Source organism: Lepidochelys kempii, chromosome 5 (assembly GCF_965140285.1).
Source record: "Lepidochelys kempii isolate rLepKem1 chromosome 5, rLepKem1.hap1, whole genome shotgun sequence".
NCBI classification, from domain to species: domain Eukaryota; kingdom Metazoa; phylum Chordata; order Testudines; family Cheloniidae; genus Lepidochelys; species Lepidochelys kempii.
This window is the reverse complement of record NC_136384.1, coordinates 43,003,312-43,028,426: the sequence shown is the minus strand read 5'-3', so window position 1 is coordinate 43,028,426 and position 25,115 is coordinate 43,003,312. Positions and strand designations below refer to the sequence as shown.

Here is a 25,115-nt window from a genome sequence, read left to right as displayed (position 1 = left end):
TGAATGGGAAAGGGATGTTAGTTAAAAGATATGTGATGCAGTACATTTCACAGATTTGTGCACTGCTGAGCAAGCAGAAGGCAATGGAGGGTGACAAAGTGCACAGAGGAACAGTAGCAGCATTATATGTACCGTTAACAGGTTATTCCAGTGTTCAAAGCACACCACAAAGCTCAAACCACAGAACTGCAGCTAGGCAGGAAACAGAAAGTGCTTTGATTCATATGGTAGACGCTGAACATTGTTTGACTAGAGGAGATATCATTTAGTGCAGTGGTTCTCAACCAGGAGTCCAGGGCCCACTGGGGGGCCACAAGCAGGTTTCGGGTGTCCGCCAAATAGGGCCGGCATTAGACTTGCTGGGGTCCACGGCAGAAAACCGAAGCCCCACCCCTGGGGCTGAAGCCCAGGGCTCCAAGCCCTGCCACCCAGGGCTGAAGCCAAAGCCCGAGCAACTTGGCTTCACAGGGGCCCCTGTGGTGTGGAGCCCTGTATAATTGCCCTACTTGCTACCCTCTGATGCTACCCCTGCCTTTTATAAGCAGAAAAGCAGTTGTGGCACAGGTGGACTGTGGAATTTTTATAGCATGTTGGGGGGGGGGGCTCAGAAAGAAAGGTTGAGAACCTCTTTTAGAGAAATGTAATGCTAAATTCAAATATCCAGAACACCAGCATCTTTATTGTTTTCAATAATGACTATAACACCAGTGTTTTATGCCAATCTCTGCCCTAGGAAATGAGCACTGAGACTCAAAGTACATAAGATAGCTCAAAAATATTTTCCCTCACCCCACGCAGACACCCACATACTTTGTTTTTGCAGCTTGCCTGGAACAAATGTTTTAGAACATTTAAGGTGTTCCTCTAAATATTTAAAAATAAAGTCAACTACCACCTACTTTAATCTTCTGTTCAGACATCTTCATGCTTAAAAATTACAAAGAATTTCTTTCTACTTATACTCAAGATATTAAAGAGCAACGAGACCTTTAACACATTGAGCTTCTACAGTTAGACCACCTACACCTTTCTTCCTTCTGCCCCTATTAGTAGGAATCTGGCAATTTCTTACTTAAGAATACACCAGCTCTTACTTTTTATACACCTTTCGACCAAGAATCTCAAAATGCTTTAACATTAAGCCTCACAGCACACCTGTCAAGATAGGTAAACAACAAGAGATTAAACGATTTTTCTAAAGCTACACAGCAAGTCAGCGGCTTTGCTGAGACTAGAAGCTCAATCCAAATAAGACCAAGGTGATGTTGGCTTTGTGGAAGCAAACCAAAAATATGGAGAAGACTATCTCTGCCTTCCTTATTGAAGGTGTCTGCGGTTTGTTACCAGAGTTTGCTATTTGGAGATGCTATTGGATCCCCAGCTGCTTTATGAGGATTGTATAGAATCAGTATCAAGGAATACCTCTCACCTCAGTCCCCATTTCATCTGGTGTCTGTGGCCATTTCCTTCAGACACAGACCTTGCTACCACAATTCAGGCCTCTATCACTCAAGACTAAATAACTGCAATGTGCTGTACCAGACAGAATGGCTTAAGATAACCCAGAAACAAGCTGGAGCAGAACATAGCAGCCCACTTATTAAGCAACATAACTTGGCACGAGCATGACACCCATGCCACAGAATCTGCACTAGCTGTCTGCTGGTTACCAAGTGGAAACTAAGCTGTTGGTTTTGACCTATACAACTAAATGGCTCGAGACCCGCCTGTTAAGAAGCACCCTCTCCAACATGTGCCATACTGTCACAGTTGCGATAAATGGGGGCACCGAAGCAAGAGAGGGGCTGGTGGCAGGGTATTGTTTCAAGCCTATTCCCAACCTGTCTGAAAGGGCCAGGTTTCTACAGCTATCAGGACACACTACAAGTTTTATTTATTCCAGCTTTTGGGGAAGGAGTTTTGTTGGCAATGCTCCTGATTTTATTATGACTCTTGTGATATTTGATACTTTTCTGAAGTGCCAGCTCTGAGGTCCTGTGATTACATGAGATTCTCAAGACTGTTTATTTTTATTTTTAAAAGTGAGTTTCTAGCCTTCATGCTTGCAGATAAAGGCTGAAAAAACGTGAACTCAAACTAAAGACTCAGAAAACAGAAAGCAGATAAAAAGATATCAACATTTATTATTTTTAAAGTCTTAGGATTTTAAAGCCACTCATGATTTCTGATCACCTGGCGTTGGCTGAAGTAGAGAAGGACTTCATGGAATCGACGTTTGTAGAAGTAGGGAACTTTGATCTTTAATTTACAATTTAGTAAAAGCTTACTCAGAAGTTAGTTATTTTGCTTCATCAAGTTAAAAGGATATTTTATGGATTACATTATTTTAAAATAGGTGTTAAAATAGACAAGCCAAAACAACATATTTTTGGTCCCCTACTGTTGAGGAGGTGCTTAAATCTACATGTGTTGACAGGAATTAGAGTTTGTTATTACTACACTGCTCATTGAAATGGCAATATGCAATAAAAATATTAATCTGATTTTTAGAAGTTATGTCAAGTGACTTCTATTACTTTAGCCCTGCCTTCTCTCAGTGCAGGAGAAATTATATTACTATCAAAATGAACAAATGGACATTGACGAGGGAACTATATGGATACCTGATGAAGTGGATAATATTAGATTAAGAAAAAAAATCTAAGTACTAAATTATTTCCTGAGTTAAGCCTTCTAAGTTTATCAGCACAAGTATTTTATTCCCTCTGCATCTATGATGAATGAAATCAATACGTCTTCATTCAGCAAACCCACTTTGGAACATTATATATATGCAATGCATCAGACCTCTTCGTTGTCCAAAAGGCATCAATACTGCAATATATATTTTAATGAGTTTTCAGTTTTTCTTAAAAAGGAGAAGACAAGACTTGACAACTTAAAGTAACTGAAATATATGTACACTTTGACTCTAGTTTTCCAAGTGCTGGATGCAAAAGCTGAGCCAGATTACCGTGTGAAGCAACACCAGCACTACACAGTTCTGAACACAAATACAATTCAGAAAACTAGTGAACAGACACAGGCTATACGGGAAACGTTTTCCCAGACTAGTTGACATTGTTTTTTAAATCTTTCAATTGTTGAACAACTGAAGCGTCATTCTTCTCTAAAAAGGGATTTTGTCAGGTTCCACGCTCGAGGCACATAACTAATTCTATGTATAAACTCAGGATATGTCCACACTTAAAATGCTACAGTGGTTCAGCTGCAGTGCTGCTGCTCTGCCTCAGTGTAGACACTATCTACACCAATGGGAGAGGTTTTCCCATTAGCAAAGGCAATCCACCTCTCTGAGAGGTGGTAGCTAGGTCAATGGAAAAATTATTTTGCCTAGCTCACACTGTCCATAACCAGGGGGTAAGGCAGTATATCTACTTCTCTTGGGATGTGGATTTTTCATACCCCTCAGAGATACAGCTACAGCAATGTAAATTCGTGGTGTAGACCAGTCCTGACTCTGGGTTCTGACAATCTAGGCTCTTTCCATCATATGCACTACCACCATTACCAATGAGAAAGGCTCAGCAGGCTAAGCTCTGTCCTCTCTTACACCTGTACAACTTTACTGTTTGCAGATTTAAGCCCTCTGTAAAATTATCTATCTATAAATTGCTTTGTGCATGTTTGTGAGTATGCTAAGAAAGCATCATTTAAAGAAATGGAATTGCACAGATGTAGCTGAGAGCCCAATTTGTCACGCAAACCCACTGATACTGGTGATACCATTGGAGGTGTTTAAAAAAAAAATCCATTTGATTGTCAAAACCCAGCATGATTTTGCAGGGCTGTTTACTAGTAAATAGAAATGATTTTTGTCTAACAAACAGAGCAAATTTTATATGGAAACTAGTGATATAATGAATATGGAACTATACAACACATTTATATACATACACATTGTTACACTGGGGGATAGAATGCCATTCCAACATTTTTGTACTACATTATACCCTTACATTAGGGAGGCAGGACAACTTCCAAGGTAACAAGGAATTAAAAAAAACACTCTACTAAGGACAATTGGATTCACCTGTGGAACTCTACTGACTACAGTGGGATTGCACAGGTGTATGTGGCAGAACTTGACCCACAGACTCTTCATGCTAGTGAAGATGCAGAAGGAGACGACCACCCCAAAGAGTTAGCCAGGCTAGGAGATAGTCTACAAATAAGTATTTTTGCCTGAGCAAATCTGATCTGGAACTATACAGATGGCCACAGTGCCATTTTTAGTACTCACAGAGCATGTGGGTGGAATGCAAAGGGAAAGATAGGGACAAGAGTATTCCTGCAAACTTTAAGAGATTCCATGGTCAAGCACTCAAGAGCCAAAAATACCAAAGTGAAGGTTGCACATACAGCTATAACTCTCCTGTCTTGGATCTACACAGACTGCATTTTAAGTACTCATGGTATTTCTCAAGTACAATACAGTTTTTACTATAGTTTCAACAGGGGTGGCACCCTATATAAACAAGAGTACATAACACAGTATTTGAAAGTAACTGGTAGGTATGCAGTAAAACACTTAAGGAACTACTACAGATGTAGTAAAACAGGGTAGTAGTAATAATATGAATACCACCTAGCACTTATACAGCACTTTCCATCAGTAGATCTCAAATCATTTTACAAAGATGGTCAGTATCATTATCCCCATTTTACAGATCGGGAAACTGAGGCACAGAGGGGAAGTGACTAGTGAATAGTGTGTGTGTTTACATATAGTCAAGATTAATATTATGAATTCTTAATAGCCAACTGACTATCAGTCACAGGCCTAAATCATTCACTCCATACTCAAACAGATCTCCCAATGATTTCAGAAGGTATTTTGCCCAAGTAAGGACCACCAAATTGAGTCTGCTGTGAATATACCACTCAAGAAACCCACTTGTAATTATATGGAAAAATTCAGGATTCACTTTAGCTTTTTTGTGAAGATCAAGATATACTTAATTTTACAAATAAATTCTTGACAAGTTGTCCTGGAGATGAAAATATAATTAAGGATACGTCTATAGTACGAAATTATTTCAAAATTACTCTATTCTAATTTTCGGAAGTTATTTTATACATTTGGTCTTTTGTGTCCCCACTAAAGTGCATGAATTCGGCAGATTGCGTCCACAGTACCAAGGCTAGCATCGAATGTCGGAGCGGTGCGCTGTCGGTCAATTTCAGCACAACCAATATTCCAATTGTATTGTGCGCGCCACAATATCTGTGAGATTAAGGGGGGAAGATGTTTATGGGGGGGTGGGAGGTTGAGGCAACTCGCCTGGTGGCCAGTTTCGCACAGCCAGACAACAGGGCGATTAGAAGAGTGCAGCAGGGCGCACTGCACATCAGAGAAGCTTTGAAAGCCAGTTTCATGACTGGCCAGGGTATGGTGTGACAGTTGTGTTTGTTTCTCTTAAAGTTACCCGCCCCCTATATATATATTAAAGGAAATAAAGTCACAATTGTTTAAAAACTGTTCTTTATTATTTGTTGCACAAAACATTGAGAGAAAAATCAGAAGCTGGACGGGGGGGGGGGGAATGTGTGGGTCCCCGTAGCCTCCCCCCTGCACCCGTGTTCTTTGGCATCTGGGTGAGGAGGCTATGGAACTTGGGAAGGATGGAGGGCGGTTATTCAGGGGCTCCAGCAGCAGTCTGTGGTCTTGCTGGCTTTCCCGCATTAGATCCACCATACAGCGGAGCATGTCAGTTTGCTCCCCCATGAGCTTGACCATAGCATCCTGCCTGCTCTCATCGCGTGCATCCCTCTTCTGTTTGTATTCATGTAATGCTTTAAACAACTCCGCAATTGTTTGCCTCCACGCATTCAACTGGGCCCTCTCAGTGTGGGAGGACTGCATGAGCTCAGCGAACATGTTGTCCCGAGTTCGTTTTTTCCGCCTTCTAATCTGGACCAGCCTCTGGGACGGAGTAGATAGGGGCCACATTGAAACATTTGCACCTGCTGCAGGAGGAGAAAAAGGGAGGGTAGTATTTTAAAAGATACATTTTAGAGAACAAGGGGACACTGTTTCTCAGTGAAACAGGCAATTCATAGTACACAGCGCATGTTCTTTCTGTACAAGGTCTCATTTTGCCTCCTATACTGAAGTGCCCGCCACTTTGGTGTGAGTAAGCCATCACATGCGGCCAGGCAACAGAATTCAGCTTGCAGGCAGCCTGCGGGCTCTCTGGGATGATCGCTTCAAACACCACCCTCCCTCCTCCTCCCCCCCCCCGCCCCGCCACCACACACACCGCCCCATGGGGCTCCGATGAGGCTAAGCAGGGTTGAGCCCTTTAAACTAAAGACGCGAACAGCCCAGCGCAGCTGGGTTTCCCCCCACCCCCACCACCGCGTGGCTCTGATCAAGCTCTCACTCACCAGAAGCGCCTTCTCCAGGGTCATGGTCCAGAAGCATGCTTTGGGAGTAGGGGGGAGGCTATTGGCTCCAGGGTTAAGAATAGTTCCTGGCTAGGTGGGAAAACAGATTCCCCACTTGCCACCTATGCACTGTCCTCCTCACTCCGTGCTACTCCCCGCCTTGCAGGTGTCCACGGCCAGTGGTGGGGTAGTGGTGTCGTCACCCCCCATAACTGCATGCAGCTCACGCTAGAAGCGGCATGTATCGGGCTATGACCCACGGTGCCCGTTCGCCTCCCTGGCTTTTTGGTACGCTTGCCTGAGCTCCTTGATTTTTGTACGACACTGTTCTGTGTCCCTGGAGTAGCCTCTTTCCGTCATGGCCCTGAAGACTTTAGCATACGTATTTGCGTTCCTGTTTTTGGAACGTAGTTCTGCCGTAACAGATTCGTCTCCCCAACATGCAATGAGATCCAGTACCTCCCGTTCGGACCATGCTGGAACTCGTCTGCGAATCCGGGACTGTGTGGTCGCCTGTGATGGTGGTGACCAAACAGGAAATTCAAAAGTTTCCAGGGCTTTTACTGCCTACTTGGCTAGTGCATCGGAGTTCAGAGTGTTGTCCAGAGCGGTCACAAGGGAGCATTCTGGGATAGCTCCCGGAGGCCAATATCGTCGAATTGCATCCACAGTACCTGTGACTCGGAACTGCGATCTTGATTTTAGCACTACTCCACTTGCCGAGGTGGAGTACAGAAATCGGAGTAAAGATCCCTTTAAATCGAAAAAACTGGTTTGGTTGCGTGGACGGAACCAGTTTTATTTCGAGGTAAGTCAGCTAATTCCAAAAGAACCGGGTACTGTAGACCAGGCCTAAACTATTTAAAACAGCTCAATATACAGATGAGTGCCCTGACTTAACTTGAGAAAGAGTAAACAAAAAAATGTATTCAAGCAACATTGCTGCATATGTATATGTACTATAAACACATTCTCCAGTAATACTGAAATGAGATTCAAGAAGCCTTTGCTAAATGCTTCCAATACCTCGTCAATACATAAAAACCTTACAAACTAAGGCACTCAAACATGCAAACACTTTCATATTTGAGTAACATTACACATGAGTAGCCCCATCAGATTCAATGGAAGTACTCGTGTACATTTCTAAAATTAAGAACATAAGAATGGCCATACTGGGTCAGACCAAATGTCCATCCAACCCAGTATCCGGTCTACCGACAGTGGCCAATACCAGGTGCCCCAGAGGAAGTGAACTTAACAGGTAATGATCAGTGATCTCTCTCCTGCCATCCATCTCCACCCTTTGTCAAACAAAGGCTAGGGACACCATTCCTTACCCATCCTGGCTAACAGCCAAAGGATTTAGCCTCCATGAATTTATCCAGTTCTCTTTTAAACCCTGTTATAGTCCTAGCCTTCAACCTCCTCAGGCAAGGGGTTCCACAAGTTGCCTGTTCACTGTGTGAACAACAACTTTGGCACCCGGATTTGTAACAATGGACATATTTTTGCTTCGTCTATAAATAGAAAGTGATAATTTGTTGCCTGCAATGCTTATTTAAATAACTTTATTGGCTTTAGTTGGTTAGATCGCATCTAAGTACAGGTAGCTGTGTATTACAATTATCTAACTTCCAACCAGCTATAGAAGCCTGCTGGCAACCGTGTCAGAGATAAATTAAAAAACAGGTCAAACCATCACACTTGCCAGCACTACCTAATAGTCTATTTCCTCACACAGTTTCATTCATGTACCATATTTCATCTGGATTTGAAACCAAATTCTCAGACTTGTGTTCAGTCTGCTATTCCCAGTTCCGCTCTTGGCTTTTATACTGACTCACCCATCACTGTGTAAATCTACACTGGGATTCATAATCTCTTTGATTTACCTTTACGTAATTTGATTACTATGCAAAAATCCTTACCTAGTAGGAGTCACACTGGGAGAAGCTGAGCTGGATTCAAATATTTTAGTTCTCTCATAGCTATAACTTGCTTATACTCACTTGCAAGTCTCCAGGACACACATAGTTGTACATACTTTTTCCTCATCATCTAGGAGATAAGTTGTCACACTTCCCTTGCACAACTATACCTGTTGGTAGCATCCAAGTGAATTAAACAGAAGGGTGTAATAGCACACCAAGCTTGCGCCCACTAGCTACTGTAAGCAGTTACAAATGTGTCAGTGGTAGAAGACTTGCCCTTACTTTACCCATCCTCAGAAAGCTAGCCCCGCATGCAGAGTAGGGTGTGTGATTTTTTTTAAACCATTTAAAACTTGTTACATTGACTAACGTCTTAGATTTGTACAATGCATCTTCTTTTGTTCATTTTATTTCTAATGGTTTTTCAGAAAAGTCCACCGTGCTAGCAGAGTGTCACATAGACAGACATGGAAACACAAAGGCTATAGAACATTATGGGGCAGATACTAAAATGGTGCAAGTTGTCCTAGCACCTGTCCTGATTGCAAAGCTAGCTGCAACTTTATCCCAGAGGAAATCCACTTCAGGTGTCAGGCCTTATGTGCTTACCTCTTCTGGAGTGGAGTCAGTTCTCCCACTCTGAGACCAGACTCTGGGCTACAGTAACCTGTGTATCAAACTATGCTTACCTAGCAGTTCCAACTGAGTTTGGTACTTGTGGTCCTTTCCTTCAGGAATCTGTGATCAGTGGTGAATACAGTGACCAGATGGCCTTCTTAAATCAAAGTATTGTTTAATTTTTAACAGTCAGAACAACACATTTAGCGTAAAAGGATTTTAAAAACAAACGGTATGTGCGCGTGTGTCTGTGTCTTACCTAAAGTTCACCATCCTCCAGAGGTGTCCTAGCTTCCTAGATGCTCCAGCAAGTGCCTGCCTTAGTCTGCTTCCCCAAAGAGCTCCTCAACAACTACTTCCCCTCTGGAAATAAAGAATCTCTTTTTATCCAGAGAATGTTCCTTGGGTCTTGTCACTTCCTGGGTTTTGGGCCCTGCTCATCATAAACCAGTTCAGTGAACTCTGCAAGACATGACAGACTCCTCAGGGTTAGGGCTCTGCCAAGGACCCAAAACAACCCTAAAGCGTTTGCTGTGGGGTGGCTTACCTTGAGCTGTTCTTCCTGTTCACTTGTTTTCCATACAGCCCACTATTAAATGAAACCAATATATTCATACAGTGAACATCCCAATACTTCGGTCAACCTACAGTATTCATAAGTTACTACAGAAGAGCTCCATCTCCATCACAGCTCCATTGAAGTTGATGGAACTATGACAATTTACATCAGCTGAAGATATACGTTTAAGTTTTCTCCAATGTGTCATAAGCAGAACGTCGTCTGTGCTAAGAGAGAACTGAAAACTGTAAGAGACTAAGACAGACCAGTTGGGTGGAAACCATTACCACATACAAGTGTGACTTTTTAATAAGCCATTTTTGAGCTATGAGTATTTCCCCATATCTGCTAAAAGATAACCTCCTTTGGTATTCCAGAATCTCTGAACAAAATATGATTATACATTTTCTCCAAAATTTTCTATACACCAAAATTAATAGACAGACTTTAAGGCCAGAAGGGACCATCACAACCATCTACTCTGACTTCCTGCACATCGCAGGCCACAGAACCTCACCCACGCACTCGTGTAATAGACCCATAACCTCATATCTGGTAGGAAAGATGTCTGACCAAGACATTTTTGGTAAGGTAAAGTGTATGAAAAATACAGGCTTATTCTGGAAATATCTTCTCAACCATAATTATAGTATAGTTACATTCTAATAAAAGTTGCCTAAAGACATGAAGATAACTAGCAATCTGAAGTGTTCTGGGTTTTTTTTTAAAAAATACATTGGCTGATCTGTACACCCACGCACAGCACACTATCTCCCAAGGTAGAAGTGCTGTTAGATACAGTAAGATCGCTCACAGAACAGACGCAGCTAATTACACAGTTCTAGCAAAGCATCAGGGAAAGGCTCCATGAAGAATTTGCCAATCACTATATATTAAATAATTTTTATTTCTTGAGGGCAGCAGTTAAGTCACAGTGTGTTTCTACTGAGACCCATGCATGGAGTTCTCCCTAAATCTAACCAACGAACACGATGCACAGTAATGTTTCTGTAGGACAACAGAGAATGCATCATCCCTGCTGTGGATTTTATGAGTTAACCCCACGTTCAGCACAAAGCGTAACCCGGTCAAGGGTTTGTAGGGTAGACGAGAGCCTTAGTTTTATTTGGGTCTCTGTTTGAGTAGGATATCATCATTATATTCTTTCAAAGTGCAGAGTGCAGGTTTTATGGGAGAATTTCTTTCAGCTAGATATTTAAACTCCGATAGTTGGGATCAGTAGCTCAAACTAAAGATCGTAAAAGGAAATGGCTTCATTTTAGATGGAGATTTTTTTCACCCATTTCTTCCTCCTTGCAGTCCTGCAATATTGGGGGGGTTAGTCCTTGCCAGTTCACTCCTCCCCATCTTCTCATTGTCTCCCCATCACTCCCACATGTACTCAGCTATCAGCTCTTTTGACTCTATCACAAGTCACAGAAAACTGTATTTCCTAAAGCCCCAGGTTCTGAAGTCATGAAAATCTCAATTTATTAAAAAAATTAAAAAATAAAAGGTGTTGCCTTCATGGCAGTGAGGAAGAGTTGGAAAACATGACCCTTAAATGCTCAAAATCCAGACAACAAAAAGAATCCAATATTATTTTTAAATTCATTTTGAGGCCTGACTCATGATCTTTGAATAGATTCTAAAACCAGAAAAGACAACTGTAATCATGTAGGCCGACTTCCTGCATAATACAAACCACAGAACTTCTCTGAATTAATTCTTGTTTGACATAGAGCATATCTTTTAACCAAAATACAATCCTGATTTAAAAATTGCCAGTGATGTAGAATCCACCGCAACTCTTGATAAGCTGTTCCAATGATTAGTTAACCTGTTAAAAACTTATGCTTTATTTCTAGCCTGAAATAGCTTCTATTTCCAGCCACTGGATCTTGTCTGCTATAAATTTGTCTGCTAATATTTGTTCCCCACATAGGTACTTACAGATAGTGATCAAGTCACCCCTTAATCCTGTACCTGAGGCACTTGACCACACAAAATGAAGAGATCTCAGAATATCAAAAATAAAAAGTGAAACTGCTTTTAAAACTGGACTGAACAAATAAGTCTTTAGGTGTTGAGGCAAATATCACTAAGAAAAGTGGAAAGATTTATTTAGGGATGGACAACCCCTAAAACAGATATAGCTGATGTATATTTTTAAAAATATACATTATCAATTTATATAGATTGCTTACTTTTTCAATGAACACTTTCAGATAAAAGAGGAACCAACAAAGCTATATGTATTAGTAAACTTTTGTTAAGTAAAGGTTTGAGTTTCAGCAATCAAGATTATGTCTAGAACATATTAATCTCATGACTGTTTTTAGAGGACAAGCCACATAAAGCTATTGAGCTACAGAGGGCAGACTGTCAATACGAAGTAACAGCAAAAGAAGAATGGAATGAGATAATATAGATGATAAATATTAACTGAAATACTAACCAAGTAGTACAATTCCAGTACTTTTTATTTACAGAATGCATGTTTCTCTACCTCTATATAATAAAATACATAATATTGCCCCAGATATCTTATGAAATGCAAGACAACCAGGATCTCTTTCATACATAGGATATGGAACTGCTGGGTGGTAGAAAGGTTTGGAAAATAATCCTGAAAGAAATAAAAAAAATAACACTAGAGAGATTAAAGTTCTCAAGAAGTGTATTAGCAGTTGGCCTGCCAAAAAGACTCAAACCAGGAACAAGGAAGCTACTCCTATTCTTGCTCTTTATAGGGAAAAAAAAAAAAAAGGGCAATCTTTAATTTGGCAACTATTCCTACTGTAGCTCACTGGAATAAACTATTAATAGAATATCTTGTAATGCAAGGTCTAATAATTGTTGTGAAAACAGTTCCAGGCAAATTTTTTTAAAAAGGTTAAATAGTATACCTTGCACAGGAAACCAATCCAATAGAAATACTGAAACCATTGAGATACTTTGATATATAGATGCAGTAATCCTACACTTATAGGATAGTCAGGAAGGATGTACACAGAGGATAATTGAATTATTATAATAATTGAATACTCTAGCCCCCTTAGCTTTCCTTTCATTCTATTCTCCTGCGACTCCTCATTCCACTCCCCAGAAAACATTCACTTTCCCCCTCTCCCCACTGAAAACATTAATATGAATGGTTACATAAGCACATACACACACACCCATGCTAAAGTTGTGTTTAAATAATTTAAAATAAAATAAAATGTTAATATAATAATATGGTCAATAGATAACCATAAGAGCAACATATTGTATTTCTGTATTAAGATATGTACCTACATATATTAAAACAATATTACTGGAGGAGGAGGAGGAGACAAAGCCTTAAGTGTAAGAATCAGTCTCTTCAGCACTCACACCACTGAGGAGACAGAAGCTCAGTTTACATCTTTGTGTGGCATCACCAAGAGTCCTCCAAGGATCTCCTCCAGCAAAGAAAGGGAAGTACTAAATACTTCTAATGTTAAAGGCAAAATGGAAAAAAGAGTGGTTTACATGAATGTTGAGACAGTCCTATATACTTAAGAGAAGGTAGTAACAAAGCAAAACCTTTTCATTTTTAAATAACCCCACTGAAAATATTCAAGAACTTAGTAGTAGAGCTGGCTGGGAAACGGTTTTCCCATTCTGTGAGAATTTTCATAATTTTGAAAAGTTTCCCATTTCACTTTGGGACCAAACAAACAGATATTTCAAAGCTGTTCATGTAAAAACAGAGAAAGACACATCACCTGACAGAGCCAACTGTCCAACAGTTATGGCACTCACCCGAGATAAAGGAGACATAGGAGAACCAGGTTCACATCCCTGATCTCCCAGATTCGGATCTGGGACTTGAATCTATGTCTCTCACATCCCATATGAGTGCCCTAACAACCAAGCTACAGAGTTAATCTCTTTCTAGCCCAGTGAATATTTATACAGACTGAAACAGCTCCAAACATAAGAGACCCAAGCTAGAGTAGCCAACAGTCTCACAGTTAGGGTAAGATCCAGACTCACAAGTGTTCTGAACAAGGCTGAGCAAGCACTTGAACTTGGCTTGCCCGTGTCATCTGCATCTTGGATGAGTGCCATCACCATCAGGCTACTGACTATTATAGGGTGGATCTCCCTGGTTTTGAGTAGCAATTATATCCTGGACACCTTCCCAATGAAAGTTTATACACTGTATATACACAGGAATGACACCTTCCCAGTGAAATTATATCCTGGACCGTAGACACCTTCCCAATGAAAGTTTCATTGAAAATGCTCCTTATCCAGAAGAAGTGTTCAGGTTGATGAATCGGCATTTTCTGACACAAAACTATCTACCCAGCAGTGAGCACGTATTTCATTGTGGCATCTCTATCTCTGACTCTTAACTCACTTTCCAATAATTATGCACTTCATCTTTGAGCAGAAGACGTATTCAGAATGGTGCATGCTCTATCAGTGCCAAAGACTAAAACAATGCAAGGACCTGTATAATTGGTGTCTCCCAGACACCGAACCCATAACAGATGGAGTTTTAATTTTTAGGGAAGTGGAGGAAGAAATAAAGGAAAGGCAAAATACTATCACTCCATTTGGTTAGGTAAGAACGGTATGCCCTGATGTCAGCCACTGGATCATGTAACATCCAGTTACATCTTCAATGGAGATCACATAACATCTCCACTGAAAACACTTCAGGGTAGTTCATATTTTTTTAAAAGACTTAAGTCACACTCCAGCACAGCAAAACATGTACATTATTAATATTTAAGGACACTAGGATGTTCACAAGTAGCATAAGCTACAGCCAACAGTGCTGTATTAAGAGATGGCAATCTGCAGTGACATAGGTATGTACCTACTAGAGTGTTATGCATTCCAGATGACAAATTACAAAAAAGAGTTTACCATCAACTCTATTTTCAGGGGGGGCGGGGGGGTTGCTCCACAATATCGACAGCTTCATGACAGAATCTTGGTTTTCCAGAAATTCATCTACTCTTGTTTAGATTTCTCACATGTAGTCACAATTTTCAAAGCAACTGATTTTTATATTGGAACAGACACAGAGAATGCTCAGACAATATTCTGTATAAATCTATTTCACACACACACCCCTTCTTCCTGCACCTCAGCTTAACCCTTTGGTAAAGCACAGGCCAGAGCTCTGTCTTGCAGTCCTTTCTAAATAGGTTACACAAAGCTCAACCTCAGGGTTATTGAATGTAAAACGCAGATAAATGGACACTCATAGCGCCCAATCAATTTCAGAAGAGAGAGAACCATAGGGTTCTTAGTATAACAAAGATTTAATGCATACAAAACCCATTGTAAATAGTATAAAATGCTGTAAATAGCATTTGGAAGACTAAGAATAACTTTTAAACAAAATCTAGTAGATAGAAGAATCGATTGGTGTAGTTTATAGACTTCCCCCCTTTTGTTTCTCTTTTATGTACATATATTTTCAAATATAAAGTTTCAGCACATCATTTTTATACATTAGCACACACATCAAAACACATTTCTCTCTGATCCTCTCTCAGAGATGATTTCTGAGACTTTAGAGCTAACTATATTATATAGTGTATGTCACCTGGGCTCTTTGGAGCAGAGAAATGACAGTCTCTTGGTCCTTTCAAACACTTCAGAACCCTGTACGCAAATAGTCTGGGGAGCGTCACAACTAGCAGCCACTCAGCTCTGGAATTAATAGCTGACTGTTCTGCTCAGTTGCTGGTGAAACAGAAGTCTTCATCCTGTATCCACAGCAGTACAAAGGCTGGGATCCCGGATATTTATAAGATTCTCACTCTGCAGGGTACCACATCTCCTCATAAGCCTGGCTAAGTCAGGCAAGAATTCACAAAGTATGACCCCATTCTCTCTAAAGCAGAATCCCAGTTTACAGCAGAGCGCTAATAACAAAACAAATTCCACAGGCAGTTCCATAACACACAATGTGGTGGACCAAATATCACTCTAATGGAAGGTTTTCCTCGTAAATAAAGCTGAAACAGAACTCACCTGTTTCTAAAGTGGTACAGGGACTGGGACCAAGCCCTCAAAGCAAACACAATGCTTGGTCCTGTGTCAAACTCCTCTATTTATAACATTTCCCCAATCCCCTGGCTCTCTGACCGACTCAGGTCTCAGAGGATAACTAAGGTATGACCTGGCAGGTTGGTTGCTCACAATGAGAACAGCCTCAGAACAACTAATGAACATATCTACTAACTACCATGCCCTGTTCTGGAAGTTTCTGGGTCTTTCTAGCTGAGTTGCCCTGCCCTCTGCACCTGTGCAAAAAAAGTATCGAACTAAGATCCATGTCTCCTCCCCACAGCTTCTCTTCCCCTCCTGGGAAAACTAAGGCTATGTCTACACATAAACCACTACAGCAACACAGCTGCAACGCTTCAGTGTAGGCATTCATTAGTGCGACGGGAGGGATTCTCCCATAGTGGTAGTTAATCCACCGCCCTGAGAGGTGGTAGCTAGGTCATCGGAAGAATTCTTCCATCAACTTAGCACTGTCAACACCAGGGGTTAGGTCTGCTTCATTACACTGCTCCGGGGTGTGGATTTTTCACACCCCTCAGCAACATAGCTAGGTCCACCTAACTTTTTAGTGTAAACATGGCCTAAGTCAAATGCTATAGTATAGAGCATGTGGGTTAATGAACAGAGGAGTGGGTCTTCAGGTGATCAGTAAGCAGCACCAGATAGAAGAAAAACTACTGTACTAAGAAACAGCTCTGTGTCCCTAATTATACAGAACAAGGGACTTAAGATACAGGAAATCATGCCAACTGGGGGGGAGGGGTTCCTAAGAATATATTTAATTGAGCAGAAGCAACTCTAAGAAGTCAGTTTAAGTTTTCAGTAGAAACCCAGTCATTTTGGGGTTTTAATAACCTTGAAAATAGAACTCAAATCAGACAGATATCTGAATACCAAGTCTCAGTTACAAAGAATACATTTTTTTACTTTACAAAGGTAATTTACCAATTTTCTCAATTTATCATGGTCACAAGGACAGGGTTTGTATATTTGGGAGAAGGTGGCTTTTTCTGAAGCTTTTTTAACCATTTTAGCCAAAGAAAGTATTATAACAAACAGCTATTCTTACTGTGAAGTAGTGCACTCCTGCTGGAAGGCTGCTACAGCACTCTGACAAGCAGGAGTGTTCCCAGTTATCCAGGTGATTCAGGAACTCGTAGCAGAATCAATAATAATTAGTTTCAAATTCAATGATGATCTCACATTATATGTAAGCTCAACCTCAAGCAGTTCAGTCAAAGTCGGAGAATTGATTCACCTATAAACTACATGGCTTCTTTCTTTTTGAAAGATAGACAAGTATTCAGAAACAAAATGATGTACTCATCGCTGATGTTTGGTACCATTTGTATCAATACATTTAACAAAACAAAAAAACTATAAACAACTATGATCCCCTGCTCCAAGCCACTTTCTGGCAGAGAGAAGAGCTGGTGCACAAGGAGATGGAGAGGCATGGTGAAAAAGAAAATGGGGCAAGCACTGCCTCTCTGCCATTCATTCCTTTCCCTTCAACCCCTATGGAATCATTCTCCCTCTCTCTGGCCCAATGACTACTCAAGAGTTTTAAACAATGTGGAACAGATTCAGTAGGACAGCCTGACACACACCCAACCCAAGTTACCGGGCAGCTTGGTAGTTTGGACACTCACCTGAGAAGGGAGAAACTCAAGTTCAAGTCCCTGCTCCAATTGCTACTTAATTATTCATATGTCTGGAACAGTTTCAAGAGGGTTTGAGAGAACATTCTGTAGCCCACTAGTTAGGGCATTCACCTGAAACACTGGAAACTCAAGTCCAAACCCTTGCTCCACATTGGGCAGATGGGGAATTCAACCCAGGTTGCCTACATCCCAAGAGAGCCTCCTAACCACTGGGCTAAAAGTTCTAAGGAGAGCGGCACCATCTCCTCCTGCAGCCATTTTAGCCTTTCATTTCCTTTGCTTTTTATTTTATTTTTTTTAAAATGCCCCAAAACTAAATGAATGTTTCATTTAAATCTGAAATGTATTTTTAGTCAACTTTTTTGATTTGCTGCAATTTTTTGGATTTGTAGTTTGGGGTCAACTGAACACAATTTTTTTTTTTTGGGCACATAACTGCCAAGCTACCAAAAATCAGTTACTGACTCAGTTCTACTCACAAGCAGCAGGGAATCTAAATCACTAGATACAACAGAATTTAAAAGTTCTTTTAAAAAATATTAAAGTTCAAGTTATGGTTATAAAGATAACTTTACAAAAGTGTGAACTGAGGCAGCACGGTCTTCTTGGGACTGCTGACAGCTATCCTACTTCTGCTGCTGCTCAACTTTCCCTGAAGTTGAGATTGAGGAGGAGAGAAGAAATCTAACCTTCCTACCAATACAAAAGCGCACACACTGTGCAGTCAAGTTCCAGAGGGCTATCACTGGTGCATCTTTGGCTGAAATAATGGCCAAGAGAAATCAGAAGCCTGAAGTGCGAAAGGCCCAGCGGGAACAAGCCATTAGGGCTGCCAAAGAAGCCAAGAAGGCTAAGCAGGCAACCAAGAAGTCTACACCCTCTACAACAAAGGCTCCCACAAAGGCTGCACCGAAACAAAAGATTATGAAGCCAGTGAAAGTTTCTGCTCCTTGTGCTGGTGGAAAGCGCTAACTTGTCAAACAGTAGTTGGTTGCATTAAATAAACATCTGACTGACTTTCAGAAAAGAAAAAAAAAGAAAAAAAAAGAAAAAAAGGCACTACTTCTGCACCTCACTGGCACCCTTCTCCTCCTAACCGTAAGGAAGTCCAGTTAGCTTTTCAAACTTTGACTGTATTTAAAAGTAACAAAAATAAAACTAATGGGACAAGACCAACCAGCATGACATCCCCAACTATGCAAGCTGTCATGAACATCCAGCTTTTTGAGAAGCTTCAAGTGAGCACGCAAGTTGGTTTCAGAACTCCCCTGTATTCTCCACTTGTGGGTCCCTATGTAGAAAATGAAGTCTTAACATGCCGCTTTAAGTGTTTCTTCACTTTGAAATTCAACCATTAAGTGCAGCCTTTGTGGGAGCCTTTGTTGTAGAGGGTGTAGACTTCTTGGTTGCCTGCTTAGCCTTCTTGGCTTCTTTGGCAGCCCTAATGGCTTGTTCCCACTGGGCCTTTCAAACCAGCGATTCTGCTGACTACACGGGTTAGCAAATGCAAAAGGAGAGCAGAACCAAACAGCAAAGTGACCTGGCATGAACAGTGCTACATGGCTGCTAGCAGCCAGAGGAGATAAAATCTTACACATACAAAAAAGAAAAACAGCCTGCGGATGAACTGGCTTTAATACAGAGGGAGTGGGTGTTCAAACATGTTCTCTGTGGCTATTGCTCCACTTTGTTTATTTTGATCTACCCTAGTATTATTTAGGTAAGACTGGAGTTTTCAGAAGGACAGTCACTCATCTTCCACTGAATTTCAATGGAAGTTTTGTGCCTAATTCTCTTAGGGCTTGCTAACATTGTGTTAACAGTGCCAAATAGGATTAGATGAAGATTTTAACTGCAGTGTTGCCCTTAACCTATTCTCAACCACACAAAAATCTCTAACTTGAGTTAAGTAGTGCATGAAACCTGAGCTCCTTAGCTCATTAGGGGTTATGGGTTGAAGTTCAAGTACTGCTCATACCTCAGCTAGTAATGCAGTGGAGACTCAGCTACTCTGCAGCTCAAATGTTATTTCAGTGTGACTGCTCTAACTTCAGTCAGAGGATTCTGTGAAGGCCAAAAGTATAAAAGGGTTATAACAGGGTTCAAAAAAGAACTAGGTATGTTCATGGAGAATAGGTCCATCAGTGGCTATTGGTCAAGATGGTCAGGGTCCAGAGACTTGACGCTATGCTCTGGGATATGTCTACACTGCAGTTAGACACCTGCGGTTGGCCTGTTCAGCTGGCTCGGGATCACAGGGCTCGAGCTAAGGGGCTTTTTCATTGCAGCACAGAGGTTCAGGACTCAGGTTGCAGCCCAAGCTCTGGGACTCTCCCACCTCGCAGGGTCCTAGAGCCTGGGCTCCAGCCCAAGCATCTACACTGCAATTCAACAGCCTCTCAGCCCAAGTCAGCTGGCACAGGCCAGCTGCGGGCGTCTAATTGTCATGCACACATACCCTAAACCTTCATCTGCCAGAAGCTGGAACTGGACAACAGGGGATGGATCACTTTACAATCGTTCTGTTCATTCCCTCTCAGGCATCTGCAACAAGCCACTGTTGGAAGACAGGATATGGGTCTGATAGACTGTTGATCAAACCATTCTTACGCTCTTATGAGTTAGGCTACCTCAACAGGAGTGAACCTGAGCATAGCTAACTCAAGCTAACATTGCAGCGAAGACAAACCCTTAGCCTCCCTGGTCAATCCCAGCCATAGCCACAGGAAGATGTAGGATGAAGTCAGAGAGAAGGGAACCTGCGCCAGGATGTTGTGGACAAATTCTTAACAAAAGAAGTTTGTGAGCCACCAGGCTGAGAGAGAACACAGACTGCCCAGTGACAGCATATAAAACCATATGATTCCAAACTAGGTATTATGAAGTTTTATGGAACCAGAGCATGCCAATACGTTTAAAAACTATACAATGTATACAGGTATAATCCCTACCCTGAAAACAGTCCAAATGCCTTTAAAATAATTAGAAAGTAGGCTACAAATCAATTTTTAAAAACTCCATGTGTATACATATATCATGCAACAGATCTGTCTTCACAAAGCCACAACATAATCCACAAGGATATGGCATTAGCTGTTCCAGGCAGATTAGTGTCATTTAAGGGATAACCCATAATTTCCATTTGACATTGAGGAGTTCATTTAACAGCAGCGTTATAAGAGGAAGAGATCGTATTGGATTGTTCCGGGGTGAGGGGGATGAGGAAGTTTTTCCCTTTTCAAAAAACAAACATTTAGCAAAAAGGAACAAACAAGAATCCCATGTGGAACAAGTGAACTGGGGAAGGAATCCTGTGAAGAACGTGCTAGGGAAAGGTTTGCTAGTGAAGCCCTGTCCTGTCTCAGCCCAAGCTCTCCTTTCAGAGGAAGACAGGAGCAGAGAAGCAAGTTCAACGCCCGGCATCCATCAAAACATGCTTCAAACACAAACACACACACACCCCCCAAGTGGTTTCCATCATATGCAGGGTTTTTACAGTTTGGTTCAAAGGCGCTCAGCACCCCCGCTATACAAACTGTTCCCGCATCTCTGCGGCCAACCCACCCAGGGATGCCGCGCAGCACCCGGGATCCTGCCGGGAAATCCCCGCAGGAGGAGAGGGCGCTTTTAACCTCAGGGCGACACCCCTGCCCGCTGCCGGCACCACGCCCGGCTCAGGAGCCAGCCACGGCCACCAACCCCTGCACCTGGCCGGGCCCCTTCCCCGGACGAACCGCACCTCCTCCTCCTGTTCCTCCAGCGAGGCGTCGCTCTCCGGCCGAAGCTGCTGCTGCTGCCCCCCACCTGGGCTCGCCGCCTCCTCGCTCTGCGGCCACCGCCCGGCTTCCCCCCGCTCCACCCCGCGGGGAGCCGCCGCCGCCGCCGCCGCTTGTCGCCCCGCGTCGGAGCAGCCGCCGGGGCGGTCCCGGGCCAAGCCGGCGTCCGCCTCTTCCGAGAGAGTTGAGGAGCCCGAGGAGGAGCCCGAGGAGCTGGAGCAGGACGAGACGATCCGGCCGCCGCCCCGCAGCCGCTCGGGAGCGGCCGAAACTTTCTCCCCCATCGCCGCCAAGTGCCGCGGGCAACCAGGAGCCGCCGCGGCGGGGAACCAGCTCAACCCCCTGCCGCCGGCGCCTACATGCTCCGCCGGGAAGCAGCCGCCCCCGGGGCACCGCGCGCTGTCCGGGGCAGCAGCGGCTACATGGCGCTTTGGCTGAGAGACCCGCGGAGTCCCTGCCCCCCGCTGCTGGCGCGTAGGACGCAGCTCCGAGCTGTCGGTGCCCGCGGCGGCTCCGCTCCCAGGCAGCTGGAGACGCGCCGAGCCTGCCGCAGCTCCCGCGAACCTGCCTCCGGGACAGGGGAAGGGGGAGACGGGCAGCCCGCGGAGCCAATGGTAAGGACGGCGGTGGGTGGGCGGGCCCTGCGAGGATGATTCCTGGGCCAAGAGCCCAACGTGAGCGGCAGGTGATGGGGGGAGGGAGGAGAGGGAAAAGGAGGGAGCGAGACGGGTGGGAGGAGGAAGAAAACCAGTTAAAAAGGAGGAAAGAGGGGCGGGAGAGGCAGAAGGTCTGTCTCCTTGCACCTCCGCGCAGGATGCAACGTATCTGAAGACAGCAAGTTCTTTCAAACCATCGTGCCGCCACTGGGGCTCATTTGTGAACACGGGCTGGGATCTTATCAAAGGGACGCCTATTTATAAACGGTCCAAGTACAATATATTAAACTTTCTGATAGAAAGTTAGTGTTCTAGGGGTTTTTTTAATCCTTTCAAAATCCCTCTCGGTTGAAGGGACTTTTTGGCGAGACTCAAACATTCTCAGGCCCATTCCTACAGGTGTCCTAGTATTGTTATTTTATTATTTGTGTTGAGGTAAGAGGTCTGGGTCCCAATCAATCCCTGCACCATTTTTTTTTAACCATCTCCGTGCACAGTACTACATACTGCCTCTTGGGTTTCAGTGTCCTGCAGAAATGGGGCCTCACACTTCCTTGCAGCATCTTGCAAGGGCATGCACTTTCAACTAGAACCCTGGAATTCACTACATACAAAGCAAACAGACAAAATAATAGAGAAAAAAAATCCTTTAATTTCAGATTTCAGAGTAGCAGCTGTGTTAGTCTATATTCGCAAAAAGAAAAGGAGTACTAGTGGCACCTTAGAGACTAACCAATTTATTTGAGCATAAGCTTTCATGAGCTACAGAAGTGAGCTGTAGCTCACCAAAGCTTATGCTCAAATAAATTGGTTAGTCTCTAAGGTGCCACTAGTACTCCTTTTAACTGCCAGGAGTTAGGCATCTAGGCATTTTCACCTTTTGAAAATCCCACTAGATTCCTATCTGCATCTTTTGGTGCCTAAGTACCAGGCCTTTTGTCAATTTTTAAAATATATTTTTTCTCTGTTTATAAAGTATACATTTCTATACTAAACCATCTATAATAACAATATGGATCCAATTCTATGATCAGATCATCACAGGTGGACTCCTCTGCCCATTCAGAGTTGCATTTATTTCAACAGGGATCTGCATAGTCTCAGAAACTCACCACATAGGTCCAATTGCAAGATCAGAGCCATACAGTGCTCAATTTTTGCCCTGGCACCTCTCGGCTTGGCAGTTCATAGCCTGGCACCTCTGGGTTTGCTACATCAGTTACGAATTAAGCACTGGAGCCATATTTAGCATTCCTGTACCATCTATCGTTGGAGTCTTTCAACAAATATTATATATTGAGCAGAAATTTATTACAATAGGAAACTTGAGCAGAGCCCAAACTCACACAGTAAGTAGATTATGAAATTAGGAATTCCTGATTCCCAATCCTGTACTTTACCATAAGACCCATCCTTTCCCTCAAATAGTACAGGTGGTGATGATGAGTGGAGCCATTTTTTCAGTGTTATCCTGGACTTCATGCATTGTCAGATTAACTAATCAACAGAGAAAAAAAATCAATACTCTAAAAGTCTTGATCCCAAGCTCCTTTTCCTCTCCTGCTTCAAGTCTCCCCAAAACTTAAACCTACCCTGAGTTACTGAGATTTGAATAGAGCTAAAACTCTGGATGCTTAACAAATGGAGTTTGCAGAACAGGCCCTAAGAAAATGCATCTAAGATGATGAAGAGACAATAAGCATTATACCTCAACAATGTATTTTTAACAGAGATACATCTCAGATTAGAATCACAGTTAAACACAGTCTAGAACTGCAGTGTCACCCCAGGATGCTGTTTGGTATATTTTCAGGTGTTGACATTTAGAACAGTGGTTTTCAAACTTTTTTTTCTGGCTACCCAGTTGAAGAAAATTGTTGATGTCCGTGACCCAACAGAGCTGGGGATGAGAGGTTTGGGGTTTGGGAGGGGCTCAGGGCTGAGGCAGAAGTTTAGGGTGTGGGGGTGAGGGCTGCGGGGTGGGGCTGGGAATGAGGGGCTCTGGGTGCAGGGGGTTGGGGTACAGGAGGGGTCTGGGCTGTGGGTGCAGGCTCTGAGGTGGGGCTAGGGATGAGGGGTTTGGTGTGCAGGAGGGGACTCCGGGTTGGGATGGGGCTCAGAGCTGGGGTAGGGGACTGGGGCATGGGCTTACCTGCGGCAGCTTCCGGTCAGCGGCACAGCCGGGGTTCAGAGGCAGGCTTCCCTACTGTCCTCACACCGCAGACTACACTGCACCCCGGAAGCGGCCAGCAGCAGGTCCTGCTTCTGGGTGGAGGCGTGCAAGCAGCTCCGTGCGGCTCTCGCCCGCAGGCACTGTCCCCCTCCACAGTTCCCATTGGCTAGTTCCTGGTTAATGGGAGTGCGAGGCCAGTGCTCACCCTCCCCCCACACCTAGGAGCTGGACCTGCTGCTGGCTGCTTCCGGGGCACAGCGCAGTGTCTGAACAGGTAGGTACTAGCCTGGCTTAGCTGGGCATCACCACTAACAGGACTTTTAACAGCCCGGGCGGCAGTGCTGACCAGAACCGCTGCAACCCAGTTACTTCCATTCCACGACCCAATTCTGGGTCGCAACCCACGGTTTGAAACCCACTGTTCTAGAATGTAGAGCTGGGAATGGATTACATTAAATTGCTAGCATTCCGTTGCACTCTTATGACTCTACCCATGAAAACTGTGTTTTGCCTTCCGCTTAGCAAGTCATTTCTAAAGAGAGAAGCCGGTAAACATCATGTCTTTTGGTTTGTATAAAGACCCACACTCCAGTTGTGATTTAAACTCCATGAAGGTGACTGTATGCTGACTCCTTTATAGCCCTTGGCTTGTAGGACTGACAAGAACTGATACAGTTCTTGGCATAAATTAGAGCAGCCCCAAGACAGTTGTAACATATGCCTAGCTGCCCACAGCGTCCAGGGGCAATCGTGGCAGCCAGTAATAGCTGAAGCATAGAGGTGTGTCATAAATATAAAGGATACAATGCTGTATACAGTGCTATAAAATCCCTCCTGGCCAGAGGCAAAATCCTTTCACCTGTAAAGGGTTAAGAAGCTAACGTAACCCTGCTGGCACCTGACCCAAAATGGCCAATGAAGGGACAAGATTCTTTCAAATCTGGAGGGGGGGAACAAAGGGTTTGGTCTGTCTGTGTGATGCTTTTGCCAGGAACAGATCAGGAATGCAAGCTTACAACTCCTGTAAAGTTAGTAAGTAATCTAGCTAGAAAATGCTTTAGCTTTTCTTTTGTTTAATGGCTTGTAAAATAAGCTGTGCTGGAGGGAATGTGTATTCCTGTTTTGTGTCTTTTTGTAACTCAAGGTTTTGTCTAGAGGGATTCTCTATGTTTTGAATCTGATTACCCTGTAAGGTATTTACCATCCTGATTTTACAGAGGTGATTCTTTTACCTTTTCTTTAATTAAAATTCTTCTTTTAA

The 25,115-nt window shown here is 43.1% G+C and overlaps 1 protein-coding gene across 1 annotated transcript in view; it reads right to left on the bottom strand.

Annotated features, from left to right (window-relative positions):
- The window catches only part of MAST4 (microtubule associated serine/threonine kinase family member 4), a 452,725-nt gene extending 431,191 nt beyond the window's left edge, over positions 1-21,534 (bottom strand). Inside the window, exon 1 of the mRNA XM_073344102.2 lies at positions 20,989-21,534. Within this exon, the coding sequence (XP_073200203.2) occupies positions 20,989-21,309 (321 nt within the window). The 5' untranslated portion in view covers positions 21,310-21,534. The remainder of the gene's footprint in view (positions 1-20,988) is intronic.
- Positions 21,535-25,115: the final 3,581 nt, after the last annotated feature.